Source organism: Neolamprologus multifasciatus, chromosome 7 (assembly GCF_963576455.1).
Source record: "Neolamprologus multifasciatus chromosome 7, fNeoMul1.2, whole genome shotgun sequence".
Lineage (NCBI taxonomy): Eukaryota > Metazoa > Chordata > Actinopteri > Cichliformes > Cichlidae > Neolamprologus > Neolamprologus multifasciatus.
The window spans coordinates 6,824,491-6,845,199 of NC_140445.1; the positions used below are offsets into that span (position 1 = coordinate 6,824,491).

At 38.8% G+C, this 20,709-nt stretch overlaps 2 protein-coding genes across 3 annotated transcripts; both read left to right on the forward strand.

Annotated features, from left to right (window-relative positions):
* The first annotated feature begins 846 nt into the window (after positions 1-846).
* On the forward strand, positions 847-9,234 carry LOC146513626 (putative E3 ubiquitin-protein ligase HERC3). 2 transcript variants are annotated; one of them, XM_085165650.1, is made up of 23 exons: positions 847-1,185; positions 1,282-1,402; positions 1,619-1,695; positions 1,923-2,144; positions 2,242-2,333; positions 2,467-2,597; positions 2,831-2,955; positions 3,040-3,113; positions 3,205-3,320; positions 3,451-3,510; positions 3,882-3,987; positions 4,560-4,755; positions 4,853-5,001; positions 5,113-5,223; positions 6,203-6,304; positions 6,423-6,590; positions 6,708-6,848; positions 6,988-7,154; positions 7,259-7,325; positions 7,417-7,487; positions 7,908-8,091; positions 8,178-8,280; positions 8,626-9,234. In XM_085165650.1, exons 1-23 carry the CDS (start codon positions 960-962, stop codon positions 8,841-8,843), a joined length of 3,027 nt encoding a protein of 1,008 aa, XP_085021776.1. In that variant the 5' UTR covers positions 847-959; the 3' UTR covers positions 8,844-9,234. The 2 variants fall into 2 exon arrangements, with proteins under 2 accessions (XP_085021776.1, XP_085021775.1); XM_085165649.1 differs by having other exon boundaries at positions 6,982-7,154; positions 8,626-9,227.
* A 1,099-nt stretch (positions 9,235-10,333) lies between these two features.
* Positions 10,334-20,596, forward strand: LOC146513627 (putative E3 ubiquitin-protein ligase HERC4). The gene is made up of 23 exons (XM_085165651.1): positions 10,334-10,873; positions 10,970-11,090; positions 11,958-12,034; positions 12,528-12,749; positions 12,847-12,938; positions 13,231-13,361; positions 13,936-14,060; positions 14,379-14,452; positions 14,543-14,658; positions 14,784-14,843; positions 15,009-15,114; positions 15,321-15,516; positions 15,630-15,778; positions 15,881-15,997; positions 16,192-16,290; positions 16,382-16,552; positions 17,130-17,270; positions 17,450-17,616; positions 17,721-17,787; positions 17,869-17,939; positions 18,931-19,114; positions 19,245-19,347; positions 19,655-20,596. Exons 1-23 carry the CDS (start codon positions 10,648-10,650, stop codon positions 19,870-19,872), a joined length of 3,033 nt encoding a protein of 1,010 aa, XP_085021777.1. The 5' UTR covers positions 10,334-10,647; the 3' UTR covers positions 19,873-20,596.
* The last annotated feature ends 113 nt before the right edge of the window (positions 20,597-20,709 follow it).

Sequence of the window (20,709 nt, forward strand, 5' to 3'; positions counted from 1 at the left end):
CCAACATAAAGCATGATTAATTAAACACGATCACATGTTTGTGTGTCCCTCAGCCGTGTATAACTTCATCTCAAAGTTGACAATGGTGATATGAAAAGGGTTTCTTATCTAATATTTTCAATGCTCTTTTGTAGCATACTTCGATTGGCCCAATAGCAGCAAAGCTCGTACAGGACCAACTTGTAATAGAGTGTTCACTATGAGCCAGTATCATAGAGTGCAGGAATGTAATCGCTGCTGTGTCTGTTAAATGGGCCGGTTGGTTAATACTAAACCTGTTGTTGTTCCCATAAGTTTCGTTTGACTATTTTGCCATTTTGTCAAAGTTAACAGAAATATTCACACACACTTACATCAGTGTCAAAGCTCATGTATCTGCTGACCCTCTCAACATTTTAACTGATTTAGTTTTCATTATCATCAGCTTTCTCTTTTGTCAACAATATAATTAATCTAACTTAAATGAAATTCAAACCACTGATCAAAACATACCAGCTTACATCAAATTGTGGTAATCCAAGTATTTAATCATTAGTGATAATGAAATGTCAGCTCTCTTTTCCTCTGTCTCAGCGTTGTTCATCTATTTGGGGGTTTTTCTCTCCTGCTGTCATTCAAAAGGGGACTTGAGTTGACTGCTGTTGTAATTTTGCCCTACAAAAAGTAAAATTGAATTGAATTGAATGGAGCATTAGGTATAAAAGCTATAAACATTACCGTTGCCATATTAATACCATCAATATTACTCATGGATCTGAAAAACAGCGCAATCGTCTTGCGCTGGTGTTTGTTGTCTGATATGATTATCTGTGATCAGTTTCACTATCGTGTTCCCGACTGTTGTCATTTTGTTGCCTCATGCTGTTCAGCGGCATGCTTGAGTTTAAGTTTCGTTTCTTGTTGACAGACTGCAGAGTGACACAGTGAGGATCAGCTGTTGCTCCTAAACACACGACAACATGTTTTCCTGGGGAGAGGACTGTCAGCGCGGCTTTTACGTGAAAGACGGCTCCGGTACCGACAGCACGACCACTGATGATGGAGTTCATTATTTAAACATCAGCCATCACATCGCGGATCTGTCGGCAGGTCGAAACGTGCTGGCTTTCGTTAAAAGTAATGGAAACGCGTTCATTATCCGCACAAACGAGAGCGAGGATGGGAGAAGAGCGAGAGGCAGGCAGAGTGAGTATCGGTGTCACTAACAAGTTCACTCTCTGCTACATTTAACCGAACTGTGTCCACTCACACCTGCTGTGTTTGCGGCTCGTGAATCTGCAGAGTTTGTGAAACACAAAGAGAAGATAGAGGCTGTGAGTTGTGGCGATGATGTGGTCGCACTGCTGTCTGTGAGCGGCAAAGTTCTCTGTGTGGACACCAGACACCCACCTTTCACTCCCAGGTAACAGATACAGATGTGAAAACTTTTATTATTATTGTTGTTGTTTTTATTGGTCCTATGAGAAGGAGTATTAGTATCATGTTAAGAAAAAAAGTATGCTCCATAGACTAAATGTGCAAAATGGTTTATTATGACTGTTATGATTAGCCTTTAACCCTGCAGTGTGTAGCCTGTTTATTTGAATTTTTCTTCTGTTTCCTGTTCCTTCTCTTTCAGCCCACTGGAAGCTTTTTCTAACAAACAGGTTTCTCAGGTTGCTTGTGGGAGTCAGCACTCGGTTGCACTGACCAAAGGTACAGTACAGTTCTGCAGTAAACTGCTACAAATGTAAATGAAAAACTCAAATAATTTAGACAGAGTCAGTCCATCCAACTTACATTCATAGGAAACACATTTGGTTGCCTTACAAATAGTCCACACATTTAGGGTCTATGTCATGACATTAAACATAAACTCTGAGTAAAAGTTGAAGATATCAGGAGTGAGAGTGTTTCACAGAGACATGATGATTCTTCTACAGATGGTCAGCTGTATACGTGGGGTCAGGACTGCAGGGGCCAGCTGGGTCTGGGTACGAGAGAGTCTGTCTGCAGATCACCTCAACATGTGCCATCACTGTCAGCGATCCCCCTGATCCAGGTCGCTGCAGGAGGAGACCAGAGTTTCGCCCTCTCTGTCTCTGGAGGTGTTTTCAGCTGGGGGAGAAATGACTGTGGACAGCTCGGGCTGGGAGACACAAAAGGTACTGTGGCTTTACAATAAATGTCCTAACTTTATTGTATGTTAATGAGCATTATAATCTGGTAACATAATAACACTGACAATCCTTTTTCTTATAGACAGACACACACCAGCTCCTGTTCAGTGTTTGAATATGAAGAAAGCTCAGTGCATTTCCTGTGGACAGGACCACACGGCCATTTTGACAAAGGTCAGACAAAACGAACAAAAAAACCCCAACAACTTCTTAATAGCTTATTTTTTGCAAACACATTTAAACAGTTGTCATGTAAAAGTAAATAGCTGTGGGACTTTATGCTGTGGTTGTGTGTTTGGCTCCTCAGCATGGTGCAGTGTTTACATTTGGCTCCGGTCAACACGGACAGCTCGGTCACAACTCACTACGCAACGAAGTGCGTCCTCGATTTGTTGCGGAGCTCTGGGGGGCAAAGGTCACCAAGATTACATGTGGAAGGTACGACACACATACTGTTTAATTCATGATCTAATTTTTTTCAGCTTTAACATCCATGTGAAGCAATTATACATTTTAAATGTATCACAATTCTTTTAGAATACAGTTTTTATATAACAGATATCAGAGACAACATCAAGCTGCTTAAATAAAAAATGCTTAAAGTAAAGCAGTTAGTAAAGTGTATATGTGGGTTTGAGGTATAAATATTTAGTATATTATCATCTACACAGGAATCACACTTTAGTGCTGACCGAATCCAAGAAGGTCTACTCCTTTGGTTGTGAGGATCAAGGGCAGCTGGGACATCGAGAGGAGAGTAATCCATCTGTGCCGCTGCCTGTTCGACTGCCACAGGGTAACCACACCTCTGATAATAAACAAATTGAGGATGCAATTAATTTATCTATGAAAGAAGTGACGTGTTTACTTATCATTTAAGGCACCAATGGGCCCAAAATCAGAAACATCTTTGCAGGAGAAAACTGTTCATTTGCAACATGTTCATCTGATGAGGTACTGACACTAACACATTAGGTTACAGACTGTGATGGGAGGAGGTGCGAATATGTGTGAATATGTAAACTGTCACTGCTTTCCTTCACAGGACATTGACGAGGGTTCAAACACAGACTGTGGCTTTGCATCACAACACTGTCTTGATAACATGGTTGACAAATGGATCTCTGAATGTGATTTAAAGTCATGGAAAAAGATTAAACAGTAAGTATGATGCACTGGCAGTCACAGCTTGTTGGTTTGCCTGGTGATTTATGGCTTCTGTGACTCAAATTATTTGTTTGAAAGCAAGTTTTTTTTTCTGTAATTGAATGAAAACATTAAATCTTCACAGGGAAATCATGGAGGCATTTTCCTCTGCATCCTGTCTGAATAAAAGTTTCCTTGAAAAAAGGTAAATACAGAGTTAATGTCCATGTCATGGCAGGTTGTCGGTGGTAGGTCTAATATATTTTGGCTTGTGAAATTTAGCGCTGCCATTTATGGTTATTCTGTGCTAATTTGTAATGATATTGATGATTCTTATTAGCATGAATAAGAGGACACAGTGTGGGTTTGTCTGGTGCATTGGTTGATGTCAAAATAGCAGCCAAACTAATGATATTCCTTTCAGTGTTAAAAGTTAATTAATTAGCAAATGTGAACATGCTCTTAACTTAACTGGGTGATAACGGTTGTTTGTTTGTAATGTTTTAGCTGCTATATATATTTGCTGATGCAGAAGAAGAAACGCTTTAATGTGGACTTTTTTCTTTGTGTTCTCAGCGGTGATAAACATTTCCAAACTTCACCAAAGTACCCCGGTTTGAACATGAAACATGCACGGCATGCTTTCAAAAAATTGGGAAAGAAAGACAATGTTCTTGCAGAGGTATGTTTCTAGAATACATGTAATCTGTAGGAAAAGGCTATGTTTTTGTTTTTATAAATAATCTTTCCAATAATTTGAGAAATCTCAAGACTCCTTGTTTTTCTGTCTATGTTGACAATCATTCATTTGATCCTTTTTATACTTGGGGGAAGTATTTCAATTGTTATTTTGACTGTTGCAGTATGTACAAAACTCAGACTATCTCAGACACTCACATGTAGTTTCTACCCATTTGTATCACTGAGACAGTCTAAAACCTGATATAGCTTAATCAAGCAGACACATCATTATCATTTCATACATTGTATATATTATTGTAATGTACTTGTTATCTGTGGCCACATATTGAACAGGCACAGTTGCCTTAAAAAAACACTTGCATATGAGTCATTTAGGGGATATTTGCTAATAGTAACTGGATGCACTCTAAGTGACCAGGTAAGAATCCTGGTTTTTATAAGATACCTAAATAATCCGAACATTTTTCCTCTGAACGCCACCCTGCACAAAAACAATCCACCTTTGATCTGCCTGCTGCTGAGTGATCCTTGCAATCCTTGCCAAACTAACAGATCGAGGCCGCAGTGCTACGCCTGCTTCCTTCCCTCGATCAGAAACCAGTGGGAGTGGAGGGGTTGAGAATCTACCTTCTTCTCATTGAGCTTCTGCACACAGTCCTGAAACACACACGGCAACAGAGAATAAAGCTCGCTGTGGCGGTAGCCAATGCAGTAACAAGGTTGTCGAATGAAAGCCTCCAGATTATAGGTATGCTGCCTATACCCACCACCACTATTATACATGGAAATTTTAAAGCCCTTCTATCTGCTGTTTTTACTTTTGCTAACGTTATTGTTTTCTTCAGGCGACTGGTGGTCCTCTCTGTCGCACTCCACCATGATTCGACACATTAACGTGTGGAAGCAGGCACTCTCAGAGATCCTGTCCTTTGTGCCCGTTCCCCGAAACTCCGGGGTCAGAAATCTGCTGCTAGTCCTCAAATACATGTACAACGTCAGTGTTATTATCTTAAACCAGTCATTTTACTCCTTCTTAAGCCTCAATGCCTCTTTTTTTTTAACCTGAAAACAAAAATAAATTGTAAGTAAACTTTTTCTTTTAAAGGCCAACAACAGGGTTGCGGAATCTCGAAGGATACCGGAGAGCAGTTTTTATTTATTGTTGGATCAAGCATTTCTTAATGAGGATCTGGGCCACTGGCGTTCAGAAAACAGGGTAAACAAAACAAAAACCCTGCCTTTTGTTTCTGTTTTAGGCTAAAGTGATGTGTCTGTCATGGGGTTGGGTCTGCTTTTGTGATAGCTGTTTTCTCTTTTTTTTCTTTTGTCATTTGCCTTGGGTGTGATCATTCATTAACTCTTCACCATCTGTTCATACTAACATCCCATTATGCAGCCTGACATTATATTTACCGTCACTGTCCTGGTTCTGGGTCCCAGCATTCTGAGTTTCTTCTGTTTTTATGACATTTTGTGTTATGGTTCCCTGAGTTTATTCTGTTAGCTTTTGTTCAGTATGTGTTTATGTGTGTTAGTCTTTGTGCGTTATTTCCTTCTTCTGTGCATGTGTTCCCATCCTTGTGTGTCATTCCATATTTTCTCCATCTATTGTGTTTATCTGTCTTCCTAGACCTTCTCGTTTCTCTGAGTGTTGTGTCCTCCCAGTCACCGATCATGTTATGATGTTGTGTCGCCCTTTGTGTCTTGTCTCTCTCTCTCTCCCTCTGATGCTCCCTCCTGTCGGCTCCTGTGTGATGTTTCTTCATTTCCTGTTTTATTGTGAAAGTCTCGTATTTCCATGTTCGGTGTGTCTAGTTGTGCTTCCCCTGTGGCGTCAAGGTTCATTCGTGTCAGCTGTGTTCCCCGTGTGTTCTTACTTCCCTCGTTATCCTCCTGTGTATTTATGTCAGCATCTCCCTCATGGTTGTGTGTGTCCCCGTGTGCCCGGTTTATATAATTTCCCAGTCAGGTTTTGTGTTGTTTTGCCATTTAGCAAAAAAAGCTGTGTCTGAGTCTACTTTCACCTCCGTGAGTCTGCATTTGGGTCCTTTCCTGCCTGCTGCACAGCCGAATCATGACAATCACATTACAGCATGTAACATATTATAAAAAATGAGTGGTGCAAACTGAAAATGTTTGCATTGCTAAATGTCGTTAAACTCAAAAGAACTGTATGTTTTCTTTTCTGTGTTTAGTATGCTAAAGCTGAGCCACTTCTCCTTTGTGACTTCCCAATTGTGATGGACCTGCAATCAAAGAAATGGGTTTTTGACTCTAATTCTGAATACACCAAGCTGGTAAATGACATCCTTATATGAATTTGGTGTGATACAATACTCTGTTTAAAATACATTTTAAAGTAAGTAATCAGGTAGGCAAAACAAAAATGTGTTGAATCTTGAACTTTTTTTCCAGACAATGCAGATAAGTTACTACTTGGAGAATATCTTTGACTTTTTGTACATTTTTGATGATTACGATGAAGATGTATTTTTACTGGACCTGAGGCGAGCAACCATTTTGGAAGACACCTTTGAACAACTGGCGGATGCTTGTGACACAGACTACAAGAAGCCACTTAGGGTAAAAACAACAAGGCACAAGCCAACTCAAAATGCATTGTTGTGTACACATTGTTATATAAACAATATTTTGTCATACAACAAATTTTGTTTACTTTTTTATAATTTTGTCTTGTAGGTCTTGTTTGATGAAAATCCAATGCCCGATGACGTCTACAGGAAAGACTTTTTTTATGAAGTCTTTCATGACTTGGTCTCAGCTGAATCTGGGATGTTCACGTTCAATGACTCTGAAACACTGGCATGGTTCTCCTCAAAAGTAAGAGTTACTAAGTTACTAAAAATATAATTTAAATAGACCGAGACTGATTTCTAAAACTATTTAACAATTGTGATTGCTGATTTATTATTCCTTAATTCAAGAAAACAATTTCAAATGTCTCTACTGTCAGCATCAGGCAACTCAGGAAGACCAGCGTTTCTTCCTGTTTGGAGTTCTGTGTGGATTGGCCCTGTACAACCAGTGCATCATCCACTTACCCTTCCCACTGGTGCTGTTCAAGAAGCTGCTCGGTGTAAGGCCTTCACTGGAGGATTTGATAGAATTCAACCAAAGTGTTGGAGAGTAAGGGGGAAAGTTCCCTTGTATTTGCTGTATTGCGCAAATATTTGTAGTGTTATGGTGCTGATTGGTTCCACAAATCATCTTAAAGTATTTTGTGTTTAAAGGAGTCTGCAGTACATCCTGGAGGACTACAAAGATGATGACTTGGAAAACCTGGACATGTATTTTTCGGTAGGTGTTTAACACAACTTTAAGTCAAAAACGGCTTTGATATCAACACGCTTCTTTAATCAATAATATCTATTTTTTTTCCCCCCAACAGATCAACTGGGATGGAAAGGACATTGACCTTGATCCTGAAAGTCCTGAAAAGTTGGTGACAAGTCAAAATAAGTGAGGACAATGGCAGCATTTTTTCATAACATGCGTTTTAAAACCAAATATAGTATTGTCCTGCCAAAGAGAAGCTATAGATAATAACAAGCCATCACATAATATCTAACGACTCTACCAACAGTGACAGTGACAATGGAACTGACAGAAAGATATAACTGGATGTCATCTGCAAAGAAACATACATTAAACTGTTTTGTGACCAAGCAGAAGCATTTAAATAGGAAAAGTAACAAGACTCGGTGCATATTCTTGAGATACACCACAAGTTTGCATGTTTATACGCAAGTAATTAATGGGAAATGTCAGTGGCAGAGATATAAAGTGACCACTCTTTAAACAAAATGGAACAGAACAGTTCATGATTTGACCAAAGTGTGGATGTGTTTCTTTAAATCACTATTTTTATCTTCCAAACAGGAAGGAGTTTGTGGATGCCTACGTGAATCATGCCTTCAACACATCAGTGGAGAATGTGTTTCAGGAGTTCAAGAGAGGCTTCTTCCTGGTGTGTGAGCGGGATTTGGTGAAACTCTTCAGGCCAAAGGAGCTGCAAGAAGTGATGGTGGGCAAAGACTTCAGTGACTGGGAAAAGCTGAAACAGGTAAACAGCTGTTAGTGCGCATACTTTGATTACAGTTTGAATGAATTATTTTCAATATATCTAACAGCCTCTTTCACTATGACTAGAACACACATTATGAAGGTGAATACAGTGCAGACCATCCCACCATACAGATGTTTTGGGAGGTTTTTGATGAACTGACTGAGAACCAGAAGAAAGCTTTCCTTTGTAAGTATTTGACTTATTTGATCATATAAAACAATGAGTGCTAATCTTGTTCTTCAGTATGTCCAAAAGATTTAAAGTAAAGCCACAAAAAGCCACAAAGCCAAAAAATTTAATAAAATAAAATATTCATGTTTTGTGACCTGAGTTCATATGTTTCCAGAATGTTTTTACATTTCCTAATTTGTGCATTTGGTATCTGGTCTTTGGTAGGAAAAAGCATTTGATGAACTGCTGAGGTGGATGAGCAGTCATGAATGAACTGACAGTGTGACTTCAGAGGGCTATCAGGACATAATGTTATGCACAAAATAAAACTCACTGACTTCCACTTTTTTCTCTCTCTAGGGTTTGTGACAGGATTTGACCGGGTGCCTATTCTTGGTATGGACAAAATCAAGATGCAAGTCAAAGTTATAGATGTCGAGGACCTCTCCTATGACCAGTACTATCCTCAGACACACACGTGCATCTCGACCTTGGAGCTGCCGTTATACTCAGCTAAGGAGATCATGCAAACCAAACTCACAGAGGCCCTGAGCAACAATAAGAGGATCCATAAGTGATCAACAAAAAATGCCAATTTTTTACTGTACTGAACAGAAGACATAACATTGTAATGCTGCACTTTGTGAATTGCTGACCAAAGAGTAGCATTGGTAGTTAGTTGTAATGCTGCTGATTGTGATGTAGAGTGAAAATATGTATACTAAAGAAATCCCACCTACTAAAAATAAAAATGTGATACATGCTTTTATATAGTTTGGAGGAAGTGTTCCTTATTGTTACATCTCATAAAATATTCAAATATCCAAATAATATTCAAAATAACTGCATTCAGTAAATCATATTGAGCCTATGCAATGTTGTCACTGTAGACATGTGTAATATTTATTAAATATCAAAATTCTATGAAAAGTATTTACACCATAAAAGAATTAATCTTCGTTCTGAACAAAACTTTCACCGTTCAGTTTTTCAGATGTGGATTAAATTTTATTAAAGCTTTGCTTAGAATAAATTGAAACTGAAATTCGATGCACTTTGCTCATTTCCAATTCCAAATTGTTAATGCTGGACTGTGTGGAAGTCTCAGAGTCCAAAATACAATCCTTTGGCTTTAAGCCGAGTTTGTTCTGGATGTCTGCCTCCACAAACGATTTAAACAGTAAGTGGATGGAGCTCCAAGCTCATTGATACAGCTGCAGGTCTAAGATGATCATATTGGGAATATCTGCTCTCAGCAACGTCATACAGAGCCAAGATATATATTATACATGAAATATACAGTATATATTTTTCCAGGCATATTTGATATATTGCACACTGCCAGGCAAAGCTTAACAGTAACTGCAGTTATTGTTATTTCATCCGTTATTGATATTTTATAATGAGAGAAAGATACTGAATACATTATTATTGTTATTATTATTATTATTATTATTATTAGTAGTAGTAGTAGTATTAATATATTTTTTTAATTAATAAAACATTTTTAGCATAGGAGAGGCCAGGGAAGAAAGGTCAGGAGCATTGAAGGTAGACTGAAACTGTTATGAAGCTTATACATAAGTTCAGTAAGGTAGATCTATGATGTCTCTCTGCTCTCAGTCTATTCTTCACGTCACTTCCACTTGTTCACGCTGTCAACCTGTTTATGACATCACTGGTCTTGTCCAATCATCCTTTCAGGTTCGTGTCTCAGGTCACACGAAGCACTTTAAGTCTTAGTTCGCATCTGTCATTCTCATTTGCAGACGCCTTCGTGCAACCCACCCTCTCCCCATCACCGCCTATCGTTACTCAGACTCCATTCAAGCCTCCGTCTTTATCTCCACCACCAGCGTCCAGACTCCGGGGCATCCTGCTCTAATGCCCATCACAGCTGGGGTTCTTTTATGCCAAGACTCAAGTGTATGAGCCAAATACCTCTATCTCAATTGCGTGCATCAATAAATCATGTTATTTTTAGAAATCTCTCTTTCATGATTTTTGCCAAAGCCTTTAAATTTATACAGTAGTTAATTTTTTCTCTTTTTTAAGGTTTGTTCCATAAAAAGTTGATACCAGCTAAACGCAGTATCAACATTTCCCACATTGTACAATACAAACATGCATTTTTGTCCACTTCCTCCTCTGCGTGTGAAACGAAACCCAATGAAAAGCTACACAATTGACCTCTCCTTGTTATTGATTATCTCTTATCAGTTTTACTTTCGTTTCGTTACTTTAACACATCAGCTGACTCGTGTTATTGTTTCCTTTCCGGATGCTGTTCAGCGGCATGCTTGAGTTTAAGTTTCGTTTCTTGTTGACAGACTGCAGAGTGACACAGTGAGGATCAGCTGTTGCTCCTAAACACACGACAACATGTTTTCCTGGGGAGAGGACTGTCAGCGCGGCTTTTACGTGAAAGACGGCTCCGGTACCGACAGCACGACCACTGATGATGGAGTTCATTATTTAAACATCAGCCATCACATCGCGGATCTGTCGGCAGGTCGAAACGTGCTGGCTTTCGTTAAAAGCAATGGAAACGCGTTCATTATCCGCACAAACGAGAGCGAGGATGGGAGAAGAGCGAGAGGCAGGCAGAGTGAGTATCGGTGTCACTAACAAGTTCACTCTCTGCTACATTTAACCGAACTGTGTCCACTCACACCTGCTGTGTTTGTGGCTCGTGAATCTGCAGAGTTTGTGAAACACAAAGAGAAGATAGAGGCTGTGAGTTGTGGCGATGATGTGGTCGCACTGCTGTCTGTGAGCGGCAAAGTTCTCTGTGTGGACACCAGACACCCACCTTTCACTCCCAGGTAACAGATACAGATGTGCAAACTTTTATTATTATTATTATTATTATTATTATTATTATTATTATTATTATTATTGGTCCTGTGAGAAGGAGTATTAGTATCACGTTAAGAAAAAAATATTATTAAAAAAAGTCAAAAATGTGTCAAAATGTGGAGATGACAGCTGTTTCAAGACAAACTGCCAGTGCTGCTATATCCTACCTTTTACAAAATGCTTTTTGTAGATGAGTTAGTGAAATCGTGCAGAATCGGTTTAAGTTACAAGACATTTTTTTCCTTACATAAACACCGTGTGTGACCAGCTGCATCTGGTCAGAAGGCAAAACATTTAAAAATCGTATATTAAATAGTTTCTAATAATTAGATACAGTATAAACAGTATATTTCTATTCCAGCCCTGGAATATGTGATGATTTTCAGTCTGTTTGTTTTGGCTTTTTTTGTCCTGTACCGCCCTCCTGTGGGTACCCGGGTGATGTGCTGGGTGGGTGTGTCCTTCAGGATCCTGCAGGCCTGTAGAGCTCCTGATCACAGCAGATGAAATATTTCTACAAAAAGGCAGCACATCAGCTTGTTTTACTAAATCATCTACACAAGGAATTTCATAGAGACTATAAGAGCAATGGCAGTTTGTCTTGAATCAGCAACTGTAATCTCCACATTTCTCCTTTTTTTCCTCAAGTTTAATCTTGAAATTTCAACTTTATTTTCAAAATTGACACAATTTCTTTTTCTTAATGTGGTCCTAATACTCCATCGTAGTCCTCGGAGTGTATACAGTGTGATTCATGTTTATTTGGGTTCATAGTTAGCGCTGATAAATGGCTGTTTCAGCTCTGTTCTCTTCTTCTGCTCTTTCTCTTTCAGGCCACTGGGAGCTTTTTCTAACAAGCAGGTTTCTCAGGTTGCTTGTGGGAGTCAGCACTCAGTTGCACTGACCAAAGGTACAGTAGAATTTTGCAAGCGCTACAGATTTTTTTAGTTCAATTCAGTTTTATTTATATAGCACCACATCACAACAACAGTCACATCAGGGCACTTTATGTTTGATTAAGAGACCCTGAATCAGTCCATCCAACTTGCACTTCATAATTGTATGCACCCTAAGGTTGTAATTTAACAACATCTGTCATGTAGTTCATGTTATTTGTCTTTGTATACATGTCTATATAGATATACATTCCTCCACATATTTTAAATTGTATAATTATAATACACATGCACGGTACAATTGTAAACAACCAAATAAAGGTATCGATCTATCTAATGAGTGATTGGAGTATTTTAGATGTAGGAACAAACAATATTTTGCCACTGTGTGTTTAGCTACTGTGGGCAGGTTAAAGCAGTTTATTGGTGCAATCAAAATAAGATCTAATGATCTTGAAGATATCAGGAGTGAGAGTGTTTCACAGAGACAAGCTGATTCTCCCACAGATGGTCAGCTGTATACGTGGGGTCAGGACTGCAGGGGCCAGCTGGGTCTGGGTACGAGAGAGTCTGTCTGCAGATCACCTCAACATGTGCCATCACTGTCAGCGATCCCCCTGATCCAGGTCGCTGCAGGAGGAGACCAGAGTTTCGCCCTCTCTGTCTCTGGAGGTGTTTTCAGCTGGGGGAGAAATGACTGTGGACAGCTCGGGCTGGGAGACACAAAAGGTACTGTGGCTTTACAATAAATGTCCTAACTTTATTGTATGTTAATGAGCATTATAATCTGGTAACATAATAACACTGACAATCCTTTTCCTTATAGACAGACACACACCAGCTCCTGTTCAGTGTTTGAATATGAAGAAAGCTCAGCGCATTTCCTGTGGACAGGACCACACGGCCATTTTGACAAAGGTTAGACAACAGGAGCATTTTGATGCTCTCCTTTCTTACTAATATATTATTGTAAAGAATGTGGATTTAAACAAAAAAAAAATTAATTATTCAAGGAATGCAAAAAAAAGGATTTTGAATGTTGTCTCAAAACATACTTAAAAACATCTTCCTATAGAAGTTACAAGTTCTAAACATGAAAAAAGAACAAACAACTTAATTCCTTATTTTTTGAAAACACATTAAAACAGTTGTCATGTAAAAGTAAATGGCTGTGGGACTTTACATTGTGGTTGTGTGTTTGGCTCCTCAGCATGGTGCAGTGTTTACATTTGGCTCCGGTCAACACGGACAGCTCGGTCACAACTCACTACGCAACGAAGTGCGTCCTCGACTTGTTGCAGAGCTCTGGGGGGCAAAGGTCACCAAGATTACATGTGGAAGGTACGACACACATAGTGTTTAATTCATGAAATATTCAGGCTATTTAGAATATTTTTCAGCTTTCACATCAAAGATACAGAGGTTAAAGTTTTAAATGTATCCCAGGAATTATTATTTTATTATTTTATATAGAGTAAGAAAAAAAAAGAAAAGAAGCTAGGACATTTCACTGACTGTTGTGACCTAATCTGAACAAGATGCATCCTGACCCGAGATCTGATCCTGCAGAATCAGTCTCATCCTTTAAAAAGGTTTCTTTGTTTATTTTTTCAGCTTTTACATCCATGTGAAGCAATTATACATTTTACATGTATCACAATTCTCTTAGAATACATTTTTTATAAAGAGTTAATTTTTTGTTTTAAAAATGATTAATTTAAAGATCACTGGTTGTACAGTTACATCAGCATGCTAATATAAAACACCATAAGTTATTATATTATCACTGAAGAGACTAACAGATATCAGAGACAACATCAAGCTGCTTAAATAAAAAATGCTTAAAGTAAAGCAGTTAGTAAAGTGTATATGTGGGTTTGAGGTATAAATATTTAGTATATTATCATCTACACAGGAATCACACTTTAGTGCTGACCGAATCCAAGAGGGTCTACTCCTTTGGTTGTGAGGATCAAGGGCAGCTGGGACATCGAGAGGAGAGTAATCCATCTGTGCCGCTGCCTGTTCGACTGCCACAGGGTAACCACACCTCTGATAATAAACAACTTGGGGTTAAATTAATTTATCTATGAAAGAAGTGACGTGTTTAACCACAAACCACACTGCCCTTATCATAAAGAAGGAAAACAAAACATGGGTTGTGCCAAGGAGCATTAGAGCTGTAATTCCTTAATTCCAAAAGTAATTTGGAATTAAGCTCTGGGGGGCTTGCTCATAGGGGGTCATATGATTGTTGGGTTTTTCTCTGTATCTATGAAGCGCCTTGAGGCGACGTTTGTTGTGATTTGGCGCTATATAAATAAAATTGAATTGAATTGAATTTACTTATCATTTAAGGCACCAATGAGCCCAAAATCAGAAACATCTTCGCAGGAGAAAACTGTTCATTTGCAACGTGCTCGTCTGATGAGGTACTGACACTAACACATAAAGTACAGACTGTGATGGGAGGAGGTGCGAATATGTGTGAATATGTAAACAGTCACTGCTTTCCTTCACAGGACATTGACGAGGGTTCAAACACAGACTGTGACTTTGCATCACAACACTGTCTTGATAACATGGTTGACAAATGGATCTCTGAATGTGATTCAAAGTCATGGAAAAAGATTAAACAGTAAGTATGATGCACTGGCAGTCACAGCTTGTTGATTTGCCTGGTGTTGTATGGTTTCTATCATTCAAATTATTTGTTTGAAAACATTTTTTATGCAATTGAATGAAAATATTAAATCTTCACAGGGAAATCTACAGGGCGTTTTCCTCTGCATCCTGTCTGAATAAAAGTTTCCTTCAACAAAGGTAAATACAGAGTTTCTGTGCGCCACATTCTTCTTTTTCTCATTTCAACGGTGGGAGATCTGGTGTTTCAGGATTGAAAGAACTGAAATATTGTTTTAGCTGGTAAATGTTTGCTTATGGATAAGTGCCATCCTTATATGTGGACTTTGTTCTTTGTCTTCTTAGCGGTGATAAACATCATCAAACTTCACTGAAGTACCACGGCTTGAACCTAAAACATGCACGGCTTGCTTTCAAGAAACTGGGAACAAAGGACAATATTTGGGCAGAGGTATGTTGCTAGAATACATGCAATCTGTAGCAAAAGGTCTTCTTGTTTGCTTGTTATTTTATAAATATCCTACTAATAAGTTGAGGAAGCAGCATCTGTCCATAATGTATGAAGTTCCCGTTCTTCTGTCTAACGAAAGACACATGTAACAGTACCTGGACCTAACTGCTGCTGATCGATTCTTGCAATCCTTGCCAAACTAACAGATCGAGGCTGCTGTGCTACGCCTGCTTCCTTCCCTCGAGCAGAAACCAGTTGGAGTGGAGGGGTTGAGAATCTACCTTCTTCTCAATGAGCTTCTGCATGCAGTGCTGAAACACACACGGCAACAGAGCATAAAGCTCGCTGAGGCGGTAGCTGGTGCAGTAGCAAGGTTGTCGAATGAAAGTCTTAAGATCATAGGTACTGTCACAGCTGTCTACATGATATCACAATACTAGTTTTCATCTAGAAGGTGACAAAGTGCTGAAAGTTTCATGGCATGTCCTTTTTATCTGTTCTCTGTTTTTCTTCAGGTGACTGGTGGTCCTCGCTGTCACCCTCCACCATGGTTCGATACGTTAAGGTGTGGAAGCAGGCCCTATCAGAGATCCTGTCCTTTAAACCTGTACCTCGCAACTCTGGAGTCAGAAATCTGCTGCTAGTCCTCCAATATATGTACAATGTTAGTATAAATATCCTAAAACAGTCCTTTCACTCATTCCTAAAGTGAAATGTAACCCTTTCTCTGTGACGATAAATAGATAATAAGATGTTCTGTTGTTAGGCAAACAGAAGGGTTGCAGAAACTCAAAGGATACCAGAAAGTGATTTTTGTGTGTCAGCTGATGAAGATTTCCTTTTGGAGGATTTGCAACATTGGCTTTTACAGTCACAACGAAAGGTAAAATGTTCTGGTCTAAAGTAGTGTGTCTGTGTGTAATCTACTGTGTCATACTTTGTTATTCCATTCTTCTAACCTTTGGTTCGGTCCCTTTTTAGTCAATACCCAGTGTTCAAATAAACAACATGAAGAAATGTATGTTTTATTTATGCGCAATCAAACCTTAAAGACCTCTTTGGGTTTTTCCCTTTCAGTATTCACATGCTGAGCCACTCATCCTGTGCAAGTTCCCTATTGTGATGGATCTGCAATCAAAGAAAACAGTGTTTGACATGAATGCTTACCATGCCAAGGTAAAAAAAAAAACCTTCCAAAAACATGTGACATAGATTATTTCTCTCTCTTTGAGAAAGCGTAAAAGTGACATCATTCACTTTATTTCAGTTTACAGAGGCGATGAAAGCCTGTCTGAATTTGTGGAGGACATTCGGTTGCAATCCCTCAGTTTTGGAAGACTTTCTCTTTGTAGTGAAGCTGAGGCGAGCATCAGTTTTGGAGGACACCATGAAAAAAATGGCTGATACGAATCACAGAGACTACAAGAGGCCACTCGTGGTAAAGTATTTTAGAGTTCTGCTGCTTACTTTCAAATGTCTAAACAACCTTGCCCCTGACTATCTCACCGACCTCCTCAGTCTCTGTACTCCCAGCCGTTCTTTACCATCATCTGGCCCAGCCCAGGCACCGTCTGAAGACTAGGGCTGATCGTGCTTTTGCCTCTGTAGCACCAAACCTCTGGAATAGTCTTCCTTCTACCATTCGTGCCTCTGAATCCATTCAATCCTTTAGAGACGCTTGGAAACTGGCCTATTCAACCTGGCTATTCCGACTCGCTAATTCTCACCGCTCATTAATTGCTGTATCGCTGCTCATTTCTCTGGATAATCATGATTTCTCCCTATCTCTACTTACTAATGCTTTTGCTTGTTTCTCTATTTTCTCTATTTTACCTTGTTTTAATAACTTACTGTTATTCCTTACTGTGAAGCACTTCGGTGTACCCCCTGGTTTTAAACGTGCTATATAAATAAAATTGTATCGTACTGTAAACACAGCAAGGCACAAATTATATTAAAAACTCGTGCATTCGTGCAGTTTTGATCTAAACCTTTTTTGCCCCTGTGTCTTGTAGGTTTTCTTTGATGGAAATTGTGTGATCGATGAGGTCTACAAGAAAGACTTTTTTTATGAAGTCTTTCATGACTTGATCTCAGCTGAATCTGGGATGTTCATGTTCAATGACTCTGAAACACTGGCATGGTTCTCCTCAAAAGTAAGCCTTCCTATTGATTGGAAATAAGATTAGACTTTTAACTGATTCCTTATAATATATATATATATATATATATATTATATATAACTTATATATATAAGTTAATACAGATCATAGTCATCAATACAGTCTTCGACCACCTATTTTTGATTTTAATTTGTCCTCACCGTTGACACCAGGCAACTCAGGAAGACCAGCGTTTCTTCCTGTTCGGAGTTCTGTGTGGATTGGCCTTGTACAACCAGTGCATCGTCCACTTACCCTTCCCACTGGTGCTGTTCAAGAAGCTGCTCGGTGTAAGGCCTTCACTGGAGGATTTGATAGAATTCAACCCAAGTGTTGGAGAGTAAGGCAGAAAATTTAATAATACTTATATTTACTTCACACAAATTTGTAGTTTTAGGTGTTGATTGGTTATACAAATGATCCTAAACTATATTATGTTTACAGGAGTCTGCAGTACATTCTGGAGGACTACCAAGATGATGACTTGGAAAACCTGGACATGTATTTTTCAGTAGGCGTTTTCCACACAACATAAATCAAAACAGTTTTCAAAATGGTCAGCAGTAAAATCTTCTCCTTTTTTTTTCAACAGATCAACTGGGATGGGAAAGATATCGACCTTGATCCAGAAAATTCGGAAAAATTGGTGACAAGTCAAAATAAGTGAGGACAATTAAAGTTTTTTTATATCATGTTTTTGAAAATCAAACTATGAATTATCCTGACAGAGAGAAGCTAGACATAATAAAAAGTCATCACATAAAAGAATATTTATATTTAATAAATTATTTCATTGTTGTAACAGCACTTCTTGGAAAGAATTGGCATGTTTTTTTCCACTAAAATTGGGTCATTTTTGTGCACATTTGTGCGTGGCGCCCATTTAAACATGCCAGATCTTCTCTGCCAAAGCCAAACAGCCTATTCTGCTATTGACTCTCATTTTTAGGCTTCTGGTACTTGCAGTGCTGACAATCAGATGCTTATTAGGCACCTGATTGTGCCAATCAAGGCACATTGATGGAGTGAGCCCTAGCACCACCTCCAAATTTGAAGGCCAAAACAGGAGATATCAGAGACAGGTGAACCAAGAAGACACCACCACAAAATTTTACTGTATGATCACAGGGTCAAAGTGCGGATAAAACTAGGTTTTGGTGGAAACAGTGTGATGTGTAGGGTGTATGCCAGCAAATGATCCAATCAATCCAACAAATAACACCAGCCAATAGCAGAATAAGCTGTTTGGCATTAGCAGAGATGATCTGCAAAGTTTGTCACGGATGAAAGTCACATGCTCAACTCTGCTGCTCAACCCACAAATGCAATTTCCTTGCAAATGTGACACAATTTGAGGGTGAATAATCAGGCTTTCCAATAGTCTAAGTTTATTTGCCAAGAAGCATAGTTACAACAAGGACATAATCAACCAACCAATTTCCTTATTTTTACTGCTAAGGTTAGAAAAGGTAACAAGGTCCAGTGCGATACACCACCCTCAGTTTGCCTGTTTATAGGCAAGTAATTTAAGCAATTAATGGGAAATGTCCATGGCAGAGAAATAAAGCGACCACTCTTTAAACAAAATGGAACAGAACAGTTCATGATTTGACCAAAGTGTGATTGTAAATCACTACTTTTATCTTCCAAACAGGAAGGAGTTTGTGGATGCCTACGTGAATCATGCCTTCAACACATCAGTGGAGAATGTGTTTCAGGAGTTCAAGAGAGGCTTCTTCCTGGTGTGTGAGCGGGATTTGGTGAAACTCTTCAGGCCAAAGGAGCTGCAAGAAGTGATGGTGGGCAAAGACTTCAGTGACTGGGAAAAGCTGAAACAGGTAAACAGCTGTTAGTGACACAAAGATGTAATTTGTCTGCAATTCTTTTATCACATCCTTGCGCATACTTTGATTATAGTTTAAATTAATTATCTTTAGTATATCTAACAGTCTCTTTCACTATGATTAGAACACACATTATGAAGGTGAATACAGCGCAGACCATCCCACCATACAGATGTTTTGGGAGGTTTTTGATGAACTGACTGAGAACCAGAAGAAAGCTTTCCTTTGTAAGTATTTCATTTAATTTGATCATAAAAACTAGTCAAATTTTAACATGTAAATGGAAGCTACGTTACTAATCTGCTTTATTAGCAGGAATTTACCACTGTAAATTTGCAACATTGCTTCATCACCGTGACTACTAAAGTTTTGATCACTCAGGAATGTTTTGACATTTGCTAATCGATGCAATGAACATGTGGTAAGAAACATCAGTTGCACAGCAGCTGAGGTTGTGGATAAAGCACCCCAACATGCAGAAAAGTAAACAAAAACTCTCGACATTCATCGATTTCTGCTTTTTTCCTCTTCTAGGGTTTGTGACAGGATTTGACCGGGTGCCTATTCTCGGTATGGACAAAATCAAGATGCAAGTCAAAGTTAAAGAAGTCGAGGACCTCTCCTATGACCAGTACTATCCTGAGACACACACATGCTTCTCGACCTTGGAGCTGCCGTTATACTCAACTAAGGAGATCATGCAAACCAAACTCACAGAGGCCCTGAGCAACAATAAGAGGATCCATAAGTGATCAGTATTAAACGCCAGTTTTTTACTGTATTGAACAGTAAAAAGTAATTGTTGACCAAGTCTAGCGTTTGCTGTTACTGAAACATACTTACTGTTACTGTCATGATCCTGCGTCTTCTACCCAGCGTTTTGGACTTTTGGTTTGGGTTTATTTAATAGTCTGAGGTTGAGATCTTTGCCTCCTTCTTGGGTGTGTATATATTGTTTGTGTCTCCCTCTGTGCAGCGTCATGATCTCGTCCATTCTCCGGCTGTGTGTTCTGCCTGCTAGTTTAGTTTCTGGAACATAAACAATTTATGATGATGATATGGCATCTATGCTTGTGTGTATATTTTTTTTTTTTTAAAAAGTGTAAATAGGTAATATTAGATTATACAATTTGGAGAAAGTCTGTCAGTATTTCATAGTTTTCCCCCTAAATATTACAGCTCAGAAAATACACAAAAAAACTGCACTGACTAAATCATAATCAGCCACACTTGTACAATGTTGCCAGTGTTGCCAATGTTAACATATGCAAGTAAAGATTTGCAACATTTTATGAAAAACTTTGCACTGTGTAAAAAAGAATGTTAGTTTTCAACATAAACTACACTGTTCTGTTTTCCAGATGTGGATTTACTATTAAAGTTTTACTTGGAGTTACCTGAAAAGTGACCCACTTTGCTCATTTCCTTCTCAATATTGTTATTCTTGCTTCAGAATAATCCAACCCCTTCCCTTTAAGCCAGGATCGTTCTGTTTGGCTGCTTCCACAAACAAAAGATTTGAACAATAGGTGGGTGGAGTCTCCATCCTCAGCCACAGCTGTGTGCCCGAGATGATAATATTTGGAATA